General features: G+C 52.5%; 1 protein-coding gene across 2 annotated transcripts in view; it reads left to right on the top strand.

Annotated features, from left to right (window-relative positions):
• The window catches only part of TRPM2 (transient receptor potential cation channel subfamily M member 2), a 58,786-nt gene that overhangs the window by 28,280 nt on the left and 18,325 nt on the right, over positions 1 to 12,181 (top strand). For both annotated transcript variants that reach the window (XM_069474905.1, XM_069474904.1), the window contains exons 17-20: positions 934 to 1,052; positions 1,620 to 1,752; positions 2,252 to 2,423; positions 7,862 to 8,045. In XM_069474905.1, the coding sequence (XP_069331006.1) occupies positions 934 to 1,052; positions 1,620 to 1,752; positions 2,252 to 2,423; positions 7,862 to 8,045 (608 nt within the window). The remainder of the gene's footprint in view (positions 1 to 933; positions 1,053 to 1,619; positions 1,753 to 2,251; positions 2,424 to 7,861; positions 8,046 to 12,181) is intronic.

Below are 12,181 nucleotides of genomic sequence, written 5' to 3'. Positions count from 1 at the left end.
TGATGGTGGTGATGGTGATGGTGATGGTGATGATGGTGATGGTGGTGATGGTGATGGTGATGATGGTGATGATGGTGGTGGTGGTGGTGGTGATGGTGATGGTGATGATGGTGGTGGTGATGGTGATGGTGGTGATGGTGATGGTGGTGATGGTGATGGTGATGGTCATGATGGTGATGGTGGTGATAGTGATGGTGGTGATGGTGATGGTGATCATGGTGATGGTGGTGATGGTGATGGTGATGATGGTGGTGGTGATGGTGATGGTGATGATGGTGGTGGTGGTGGTGGTGATGGTGGTGGTGGTGGTGGTGGTGATGGTGATGGTGATGATGGTGATGGTGGTGGTGGTGATGGTGATGATGATGATGGTGGTGATGGTGATGGTGATGATGGTGATGGTGATGATGGTGGTGGTGATGGTGATGGTGATGATGGTGATGGTGGTGATGGTGATGGTGATGATGGTGGTGGTCATGGTGGTGATAGTGATGGTCATGATGGTGATGGTGATGATGGTGATGGTGATGGTGGTGGTCATGGTGGTGATAGTGATGGTCGTGATGGTGATGGTGATGTGTGATAGTGGTGATGGTGGTGATAGTGGTGACGGTGATGGTGATGATGGTGGTGATGGTGGTGATGGTGATGATGGTGATGGTGGTGATAGTGGTGACGGTGATGGTGATGATGCTGATGGTGATGATGGTGACCGTGATGGTGACGATAGTGATAACATTAATGATAGTGATATAATGAACACGATCATAATGATGATGGTGACATGCTAATGATAATAGTAGCAATAGTGTTAACGATAACGATGGTCATAATGACGTCAGTGACAGTGACAATGACAGTGACAGCGAGAGCAGTAATGGATACAATGACGATGATAGGCGTCTGTCTCCCTATGCGCCCTCTTCCCAGTAGCTCTTCTACGACCCTGACGAGTGCGGGCTGATGAAGAAGGCAGCCTTGTACTTTAGCGACTTCTGGAACAAGCTGGATGTCGGCGCCATCCTGCTCTTCATAGCAGGGCTGACCTGCAGGTGGGTGGACGTCCCCTGGCCTCAGCCTGGGCGAGACTCTGCTCCTTGCTGGACCCCAGAGTGTCACCTGCCCGGCGGGGGCAGGATGTGGCCGTCATGCCTTCCCTTGGGTTGCCAGAGGAGAGGGGAGCACACGATTGCGCACACACGAGGGCTGTCGGTAGGCGTCGCTGGAACTGTCCCAGCTCCGCAGACACACGGCTGCCGCTTCTCTCCCTGTGCCTCCCTCCTGCGGGTCAGTCACTGCCCATTAGGGCCCCAGGCATCTGCGAGGCCATGGCCCCTTCCTCCGTGAGGCAAGAGGGGCCTGGCCAAGTCCGCGTGTTTCCCAGGGGTCCCACAGCCTGGCCACCTGCAGGGCTGGCCTTATGGGCCTTTCTGGAGAGAAGCCAGGGGCTCTGCCCCTCGACCTCACACCCAGCTTTCTGCACGTTGAGCCCGGGCTCCACCAGAGCCCTTTCCTGCAAGGGCCACGCCTGGGCTGGGGCGGGCAGCTGGGGACGGCTCTGGGGCCACTGCAGCCACCGGGGCAGAGAGCTGAGGCGGGGCTGCTTCTGCCACCTGTAGGCTCATCCCAGCAACGCTGTACGCTGGGCGCGTCGTCCTGTCCCTGGATTTCATCATGTTCTGCCTCCGGCTGATGCACATCTTCACCGTCAGTAAGACGCTGGGGCCCAAGATAATCATCGTGAAGCGCATGGTAAGGGGCTGCAGCTGGGAGGGCGCCACCGTGCTGCGAACCAGCGACCAGCGCGCATGAGCTTGCTCCTGCATTCTTAGTTCTGTCCCGTCAGTCCGTATTTCTGTCCTTGTGCCATTGCAAGGGAGGCTGGCCAGTGCTTCAGCACACGTAGGTCCCCATGTCCCCGCTTTGTCCCTGGGCTCCCACTCCCAGATGCCTTTCTCGCACCTTTGCCAGTGTGTCGCCCCTTCCAGGAAGCCCTCCCTGGTTGCCCTCTCTGATCTCCACAGCTCATTTCTGATCTCTGATTCCACCCCTGGGTGCCCAGCACAAAGGTGTGGGTCCCCCAGGAGGTCATAGCGGCAGCCCCGGGGCTGCTCCCAAGGAGCCTCACTGCTTCCTGGGTGGCGGTGGCTTTTCCATCGTTGCCAGGTGTGGCAGGCAGAGCCCACCTCTGCTCAGGGAGAGCGTTGGGGGCGGGGGAGGGTACAGCCCTGGTGCCTCACTGTCTCTGCAGATGAAGGACGTCTTCTTCTTCCTCTTCCTGTTGGCGGTGTGGGTGGTGTCCTTCGGGGTGGCCAAGCAGGCCATCCTCATCCACAATGAGCGCCGGGTGGACTGGATCTTCCGCGGGGTCGTCTACCACTCCTACCTCACCATCTTCGGGCAGATCCCGGCCTACATCGACGGTAGGAGCCCGGGCAGGCGGGAGCTGGGGGTGCTGAGGCGGCCGCAGGAGAGCGGGAGGGGGGAAGTGCCGCAGGGGTGTGTGACTGGGGTCACTGAGGCTCTGGGGTTCCGCCAGCTCACAGACAGCGGTGGGGCCGGAGCGGTTCCCGCTGCTCAGCAGGCCCCGCGGGCACTGGCGCCCAAGTGCCCGCGGCAGAGAGCGGGGGTGCCTTCCCCAGCTGGGGCCGGAGAGTGTCGGCCGGGGTGGGGCTGGGCTGTGCCACGCGGAGGTCAGAGGTGGGCCGAGGGGTGGTCTGGGGCACGGGGGCATTGGCTGACAGCCCCCCAACCTTAAATGCCACCCCATTTCCCCTCTCCCCTCCCCAGTCAGAAATAACTTTCTCCTCCTTTGGATGAATGCTTTTTATAGACTGAATTTTTTAAAATAGCTCCATCGAGATATAATTCACCTGCCATAAAGTTCACTGGGTAAGGTGTGCATTTCAGTGGCTTTTAGCGTATCTACAGAATGTAATTTTATAACATTTGCACCACCCTAAAAAGACACTCTGTACCCATTAGTAGTCCCTCTGCACCCCACAGACAACCGCTAATCCACTTTCTGTCGTCGTCGATTTGCCTTTTCTGGGCTTTTCATATGAAGTGGATAATGTCATACAGAGTGTTCTGTGTCTGGCTTCGTTCACGTGACATTGTGCTTTGAAGGTTCCTCGTGCTGTTGCGTGAAGGCACCTGATCCCCTTGCGTGGCAGAGCGGTGTCTGTTAGTGTGGACGCAGCGCGTTCTGTGCTCCGCTCCTCCACTGGAGCACGGGTAGTGTCCTCTGAGTGCCGGGAGCAGGCTGCATGGACGGCTGCCTGTGAGTTTCCGCGGGGTTCGCGGTCTCATTTCTCTCTGATACACCCTGAGGAGTGGACCTGCTGGGGCGGATGACGTCGGTTATTCAGTATGAAACGTCCAATTTCCTTAAGTGCTAAGTTAGTTGATATCTCTGACGTTTCACTTTGACACTTGTTGTTTTATTTTTATTGTGAAGGTACATCCTCATTCTTCCAAACACACAGTTTGGCTTGTGATTATCTTTCAAATTTTTTTTAGAGACATTTTTGTGAAACCATGGGTAAGTCAAAAATTCATGTTATTTTCCAATATGAGTTCTGTCGTGGAACCAATGAAACATCAACCAAGTGTTTGCGAAGGATGTGAGTAATGACCAGGCAGTGCGTCAGTGGTTGGAGAAGTTCCATTCTGGTGATTTTAATCTTAAAAATGAGCCACGTGGGCGACCTGAGACCAAGGTGGATAATGATGAGCTGAAAGCTATAGTGGAAGCGAATCCAGCTCAACCTCCACGTGAATTAGCAGCAAGGTTTGACGTTACTATTCCAATAATATTGGACCATTTGGAACAAATGGGCAAGGCAAAGAAGCTGGGTAGATGTGTTCCGCATGAATTAAATGAGCATCAGAAGAGAAATTGTCTCGAAGCTTGCCTTTCTTTGCTGTCACAACATGAAGGTGAACCGTTTCTACACCATACTGTTACGTGTGATGAAAAATGGATTCTTTTTGACAATCACAAGCGTTTGGCACAATGGATGGATAAAGATGAAGTGGTGAAACACAGTCCAAAACCGAATATTCATCAAAAAAAACCTAATGGTGTCTGTTTGGTGGTCCAGCGCTGGTATTATCCACTACAGCTTCTCGAAACCTGGTCAATCCATTACAGTGATGTCTACTGCAGCCAATTGGATGCCATGATGAGGATGCTTGTGACTAAGCAGCCAAGACTGGTCAACAGAGACAGGCCAGTCCTCTTACAAGACAACACTCAACCACATGTTGCACAAACAGCGCTGCTCAGACTACAGAGGCTGGACTTGGAAACTCTGTCATCCACCATATTCACCAGACCTTGCACCAACTGACTCCCACGTCTTCCAGGCTTTGGACCACTTCTTGCAAGGAAAGATATTCCATTCTCAACAAGCTGTGGGAAACACCTTTCATGATTTCATCACCACTCGCTCTCCAGGCTTCTCTGCTGCTGCCATGAACAAGCTACCGTGAAGATTTTGATTATGTAGAACTACATTATTCATTGTTATTAATGACAATCACTTTAACTAGTAAAAACATAGATTGGTTTATAGCTTTAAAAAAAAATAAGATGGCAAGTTCAGGTGCACACTTTGATTAATTGCACTGCCTCTTGTTTGAGATTTAATAAACTACACTTTTGATTTGAAATTGGACATTTCATATTTAATGACCTAATAACTCTAGGTTTCAATTTTTGAGGAACTGCCAAACTGTTCCCCGAAGAGCAGGGAGCATTCCCACCAGCAACGTATGAGATTTCTCTCAACAGTGTCTTGTAGTTTTCAGTATATAAGTCTTAGGCTTCTGTTAAATTTATTCCTAAGTATTTTATTCTCTTTTAAACTACTTTAAATAGAATTATTTCATTAATTTCATTTTTGAATTTTTAATTACTAGTGTATAATATAGAAATACACTATATTTTGTATAGTGATCTTGTATCCTGAAATCTTGCTAAATGTTTTTATTAGTTCTAATAGTTGTTTAGAGCTGTGGTCCCCAACCCCCGGGCTGCGGACTGGTGCTGGTCTGTGGCCTGTTAGGGACCAGGCTGCAGGGCTCTGCCACCCCCCATCCCCTGGTCTGTGGAAAGATTGTCTTCCATGAAACCTGGGAACTGGGGTGGGGGGCACGCAGCAGGAGGGGAGCAGCGGGTGCGCGAGCGAAGCTTCGTCAGTACAGCCGCCCCCATCGCCCCCATCGCTCGCATGGCTCCGCCTCCCACCCCTGCCCACCCCGGTCCGTGAAAAAACTGTCTTCTATGAAACCAGTCCCTGGTGCCAAAAATATTGGGGACCGCCGGTTTAGGGGATTTGTTGGGATTTGTTACATTCAAGATGATGTCATCTACAAGTAGAGACAGTTTTACTTGTTCCTTTCCAATCTCGATGACTTTTCTTTCTTTTCCTTGCCCACCATCCCTGGCTGGAACCTCCAGTTCCACGCTGAATAGAAGTATTTATAGCAAGTGTGGACATCTTTACCCTGCTCCTGAGCGTAGGGAGGGTCAGTCTTTCGCCACGGAGTGTGATGCCTGCTGGGTTTTTGTAAATGTCCTTTGTCAGGTTGAAGCGACTCCCTTCTCTCCCTGGTTTCCTGAGAGTTCTGGTACGAAAGGGGGTAGATTTCGCCAAGTGCCTTTCCTGCCCCTGTTGAAGTGCGCGTGTGGTTTTTGTTCTCTGTGCTATTTGTGGTGTGTACCTTGATCGACTTCCAGATGGTGAAACAGCTGTGCATTCCTGGGATGCATGCCACTTGGTCATGGTTTTATAATCCTTTTTATGTGTTCCTGGATTCAGCTTGTCAGCATTTTTCTAGGACTTTTGCGTCTATATTTATAAAGGGTGTTGGTCTGTAGTTTTCTTGTAGCGAGTTTGCCTGGTTTTGGCGTCAGGGTGATACTGGCTATACAGAATGACTTGGGAGGTGTTCTCTTCTCTTTTATATTGTGGCAGAGTCTGAGAAGGACTGGCTTTAATTCTTCCTTAAACGTTCGGTAGAGCTCACCAGTGAACCCCTCTGAGCTTGGACTTGCCTTTGTGTGACGTTTTCAGCTTCCTGACTCAGTCTCTTCCCTTGTTACACGTCTGTTTATATTTTCTGTTTTTTCCTCAGTCACTGCTGGTATTGTGTCTTTCTAGGAATTTGCCCGTTTATCTAATTTCTTAGCATATAATTGTTAGGGTGTGAAGTCCGTACGTGGGTGAGAAAGAGTTCTCAGTGATTAGGATATACAGAAGTAAAACTTTATGCATTTCTCCAAGAAAGAAAAAAAGAAAGAAAGAAAAAGAGATAGAGAGAGCGAGCGAGTGAGTGGCCACAACACACAGAGAAAGAAAGAAGTGTGGGGCGACTGAGGAAAAGTGGCTGGTGTTTTCAAGGGTGAAACTGTTTTCTTTCCCTCTGCTTCAGCAGCCGACAGCAGGGGCAGCCGCAGAGGGGTGGTGTTTGCTTTCTGCATTTTTCCCTTTTCTCCGTGAAGCCGGCGTACCTGGGTCTTTGGAACCTGTGCGAGGGAGTTGAGGCAGAGCTGGAGCGGAGAGCTCCTCGGGGCTGAGGGAAGGAGACCTCCAGATGAGTTGGGCCACAGGGGTTTTTAATTAAACAAAACAAAGTGGGGAGCTGTGTTGTGAGTTTTCTCTGCAAAAGGGGCAACTATGTGTTGGGAGTTTATTTCCCTTGCTTTCTGCTCGATAGTTTGTTTTCTTCTGTTAGATAGGTTATTAAGACCACCTGTCAATAATTTCCTCTAGGATTTCCTTATAGTTCTTTTTATTTGTGTAAGGTTGGCAGAATGTCCTCTCTTCCATTTCTGACTGGAGTAATTTGAGCCGTCTCTCTTTTTTCTGGATCAGTCTAGCTGAAGGGTTGCAATTTCGTCGATATTTTCCAAGAACTGGACCTTGGTTTTATTGATTTTTTTTTGTTGCTTTCCTTTTCTGTGTCTCATTTGTTTACGTCCAACTCTGTCATGTCCTCCTTTCAGCGTTGGGTCTAGTTCCCTGTTCTTTTTCTAGTTTACTAATGTGGAAAGTTATGTGAATGATTTCAGATATTTCTTCTTTTTTAATACAGGGATTTACAGCCATCAGAGTGAGTTTCTATCTTAGAAAGTTAGTGACATTTTCAAAAAATGTATTTGATTACCTGATAGTGCATGCTCATTGTTGAAAATTTTAAAATTCAAGGTAAATATGAAGAAAAATGTTATCCATAACCCACCTCCCAGAGCTGACCACTGTTACCAACTTGGCACGTTTCCTTGGGGATTTTTAAATGCAAAAGTTGACGATACATGTACGTTATGTTATATTATTTCCTTTTCTACGAGCGCAGGGTGGCGTTTTGTTCCGCCCTCCCCTCTTTCACTTGCAGCACGGTCCCTGCAGCATGGCCTGTGCCTGCCTTTGCCGCGACTGCGGCTCATTGTTTTCCTTTGAAATTCTTTCCCCCACATTGAACTCCCCAGGGTTGGGACCTGTGTCCGCTGGTGACGGCAGCCGCAGCCCCAGCTGCTGCTGGCCCCGGCTGGGGTCCTGGCTGTGCCCCAGTGGGTGGCTGGGTCCTGGGCAGGCGCGTGCCAGCCCGGGCTGCCGCTCTGCCCCTGGGCTTCACTTGCAGCCAGACCTCGTGCTGCAGGGCACGTTGCTGGAGCGCCTGCCTCCTTCTCGGTTTTGTCTGGGCCCAGAGCTGAGCTGAGCTCACCCCGAGGTGCAGGCATCCTCGCGGTGGGGATCCTCGCGGTGACCCAAGGCCCTGGGAGTCCCTTCCGGCCAGGCACCCTGGTGACTCCGTGTTTTCTTCCTGCTCACCCACCTGCTCCCAATGACAGGCGTGAACTTCAACCCGGACCAGTGCAGCCCCAACGGCACGGACCCCTACAAGCCCAAGTGCCCCGAGAGCGACATGGCGCGGCACGAGCCCGCCTTCCCCGAGTGGCTGACGGTGCTCCTGCTCTGCCTCTACCTGCTCTTCGCCAACATCCTGCTGCTCAACCTCCTCATCGCCATGTTCAAGTGAGCGCTCGTGGCATGGGCTGGCGGGAGGGTGGGTGGCTGTCCCAGTGTCCTCCCGGGGTCCTGGGGACAGAGCGGACAGTGCTGGCACATGGAGGCGTCTCACTAGCATCCTGTGGAGCGTGCGTGTCCACCCTCCCCGCTCACTGCCTGCCTCTTGAGCCGGCGGCTGGTCTGTCCTGGTTGCGGCCGCTGGGGACCTGGAGCACGCGGGCTCAGGTAAGCTCTGCTCGTGGCATCCGCAGTGCTGTGTTGCCACAGACGCGCGGGGCAACCTGAAGTCCCGTTCTTCCCGTTAGGATCAACCGAAGTGACGGCTGTCGAGGCAGAAATAATTTAATAAAAGTTTGTTGAAAGCCAAATGTGAAGATTGACCCAGGAAGACACACATATATGTAAACATAAACATTTTACAGCTTTTGTTTTAGAATTTTAGTCATAAGATAGTAAAACAAACGCCTCGGTTTATAAAAGACAGTTGGATCCAAATTATTTTTGACAAAATGGGGCCATTCACATAGCTAAGCTTTCTTTGCCCCAGTGGGTAATCCTCTCAAGGCTGTGGACCAAAATTTTGGGCAAAGCAGTTTTAATGGTACTGTAATTTAAAAATCTCTTTTGCCTTTTTTTTCAGTTTTAAATGAGTTTAGGATTACGTTTTTTAATGTTTAGCTAGAACTGCCTGAATTGTATAAGAAAAATAAAGTCTCCAAGTAGCTAGGAATTAGTGATACCGTAACCAGGGAGTTTTGTTTAATGCCAGTAGAAAAGTGAGCAGATTTAAGGCAGTAAGTAGAGAAGCAGGCAGCGCACTTGGAAGCCTGCATGTTAATTCTGTAGTCGTAGGGTTTTCAAATAATCACTATTTGAGCTCTGGATTTTTTCACATATAATTTGCCGATCAGTTTAACACGTGCACAAGAACGTGCCGCGACTCGGGGCTGGCGCAGCCCGGCGGCCTGTGGGCCCCACGCTGTGGGGACCTGTTTGTTTCCTCTTCACCTCCCAGTTTCTGAAAGACGTGCTGGATCTCGGTTTTATCTCAGCCGTTTTATTTTCATTCTGCACTTGCTCCTTTGCTCCTCTTGTTCTAAATTTAAATATATTCCCCCCTTTCGAGAGAAGGACAAGCGCGCTGTGAAGTTGCAAAGTCCTCTGCCGCAGAGAAGGGGGCAGGGGGGGAGCTGGCGCCGCGGAGGGGAGGGAGGGAGGGAAAGAAGCTTTTCCAACCCAGAGTAGTTTTAAACATCCTTGCGTTTACCTCGTGGACGGAGACTGTTTTCCTCTCAGAACTTCTTTTTTTTTTTTTTTTTTTTGAGACAGAGTCTCACTCTGTTGCCCGGGCTAGAGAGTGCGTGACGTCAGCTTAGCTCACAGCAACCTCAAACTCCTGGGCTCAAGGGATCCTCCTGCCTCAGCCTCCCGAGTAGCTGGACTACAGGCATGCGCCACCATGCCCAGCTAATTTTTTCTATATATATTTTTTAGTTGGCCAGATAATTTCTTTCTATTTTTAGTAGAGACGGGATCTCGCTCTTGCTCAGGCTGGACTCGAACTCCTGACCTTGAGCGATCCACCCGCCTCGGCCTCCCAGAGTGCTAGGATTACAGGTGTGAGCCACCGCACCCGGCTCTCTCAGAACTTCTTTTTAGAAGTTTCTCAGTTCTAAACGGAACCGAGACACTAAAGGGAGAAGCACTCTGTTGTGGCCAGGGCTGCTTACAGCTATCCCGGGCTAGGTGGGCCCGCTTACGTACGCGTGACACCAGCCGGTGGGTGTCCCTCCAGCCTGGAGGGCCCGTTCCCGCCCTGGGTGCGTGGGGCGGCAGCGGCTATGCGGCGCAGCAGGGTGCCCTCCCATGATTAAACTGGAGAAGCTAAGGGACGGCTCACTCCAGACCTGCAGGGAGACGGTCCACAGAGCTCCCGTTTTATCCTGCCCTAGAATTTAGCAAAACCCTTTTCCTTGCACTGGTAGCCACAGCTCTCGTTCTGAGAGCGTCAGGGCGCCTGTTAGCTGAGGGGGACCCCAGTGTCAATACACCAGAGCTTTGACGGGGCAGAAAGCGTGCTGATTCCTGGGGGAGCCTGCCGGCAGCTCCCAACAGGGACAGCAAGCTCAGGAGCGCAATGGCTTCGTTGCTGGTACCTGCTCTGAGGCTGGAAGCCGGCTGGGGGGTCAGGGAGCTCACTTCGAAACCCTGTCGACTGCACCACATTTTTTTTTTTTAACTGAAATTAAGGCTGTTGAGGTAGAAAGAATTTGGTAAAGGTTTATTGGAGGCCAAATGCGAGGCAAGGCCTGGGAAGACACACCAGGGAAGCAGGCGTGTTGCAGAGTCTACTCCGTGGGATGCTGTCGTGGGAGAGGGATGGGGACGGCCCTCCGCGGGGGGGCGCAGCACAGCCGTGGGCCGCAGTGTCCGCCTGCAGGACAGTCAGTAAACCTCGCGATTCAGAAACAAATCCGTGTCTGCTCAGTGTCGTGGGCCGTGCAGTCATCCGTGTGTCAACCAACAGAGCGAAGGCCTCCCGCTCGGACCCTGTGCTCAGGTGCGGGACGCGGGCCAGGAGCACAGCCCCTCCCAGGCTGCTCACCTGGAAGCCAGACTGACCCGTAGTGACACCGCCCTTGACCTTGAGCAGCTGCAGGAGGCAGCACTGTGCGACCAGGTGCCCCCTGCTCCGCCTGGGGGACGAGCTGTGGGCGCTGGCTGCTGCGTCTCTGCCCCTCAGCACCCTGGGCGCTCGGCCTGTGTCCCCCGGGACGTGTTCCTGCTGCCCCTGCTGTGTACCCCCGACGTGCTGGCCGGGCTCTCGGGCTTGCTTCTGGAGTTCTGTGCCGCTGTGGGCAGCTCTGTCTGGCTCGCCCACACCGTTAGGGGCTTGTTCGTCTGCAGTCTTCCCGTGTTGTGTTTTGCGGGATTTGTGCTGTGTGCGCAACCCCGAGCCTCTGCCCAGAATCTGCGCGGCACCCACAGCAGAGCCATGGGCCTCGCCCCCCGTAGGAATCCAAGGCACCTGGGTGAGGCCTCCAAAGACGCCCACCTTCTGACCCACAGCACTGTGGATACGGTGCCTCGTGTGGCCAGAGGGACTGCACGGGTGGGGGTAGGGGGCTTGAGACGGGTGACCATCCTGGATTGCCCCGTCCGTGTAAGCGGGAGGCAGGTCTCAGAGTCAGGGAAGGAGCGTGGCGATGGAAGCGGAGGTGGGAGCGATGTGAGGCCAGGCGGCCGGAGCCGGGCAGCCTCGGGAAGGTGTGAGGCAGGGAACGCGCTGCCTTGGGCCTCCGGGAGGGCTCAGCCCCGCCCGCACCCTGGGCTTAGCCCAGTGCGACTTCTGACCTCTGGAACTATTAAGGAATCAGCCTGATTGTTTTAACCCACTAAGTTTATGGTGATTTGCTGTAGCAGCAATAGGAAGCTATCAATAATAGGGTAGCTATTTCTTCTCTCCGGAAATTTCTATCTAGGGTTTTCCTTAAATCCTTGGTCTTTCAAAACATTCAGTCTCATCATAGAACTTTTAGAATATTTGCCATTTTGTTTGTGATCCACCCTCCTGGCCCTGGCTGGAGGTCATCATCTCGGGCCTTGGGACGGTCCCTCTAGTGTCTTGTAACTGTCACAGATTCACCGCAGCAGCCAGTGGGCCCCAGGCTTTGTGGGCCCCGTTATGCTCCTGCAGGCTTTAAACCTGGAACAAAGACAGTGCTGAGGACCTCACAGCGGAGGCAGCTTGGAAAGGAGGGGGACAGGGGACAGGAGACCATGCAGAACGGAAACCCCAGCAGGCCCCTGGGATGGTTCTGGGGGCTCCATGGCCCACTCCTGGCCCTGAGAGTGGCACTCAGGAGACCGAGGGCCCGGCCACGGCTGTGGAGATGTCATGGCCCAGGGAAGGCTCAGTGTCCCCAAGCCTCCTCGGTAACCCAGAAAGCCCTGCCGGCCCTGAGAACCCCCAGCCTCCGCAGACAGTCCCTGCGCTGTCTGTGACTCTTGGAAAACGCTTTTCTTCCCAGTGTCGTCTGACACCATCCTCTGCCTCTTTCATCAGCTAAATTGCTGCAGTTGCTGCTTTATTCTAACATGTGCTCTGAACCTCGAGGGGGCCTGAGCACGCGCTAGAACTC

Source organism: Eulemur rufifrons, chromosome 7 (genome assembly GCF_041146395.1).
Source record: "Eulemur rufifrons isolate Redbay chromosome 7, OSU_ERuf_1, whole genome shotgun sequence".
Classification (NCBI taxonomy): domain Eukaryota; kingdom Metazoa; phylum Chordata; class Mammalia; order Primates; family Lemuridae; genus Eulemur; species Eulemur rufifrons.
Note: the sequence above shows the minus strand (reverse complement) of the source record. Positions and strands in the feature narration are given on the sequence as shown.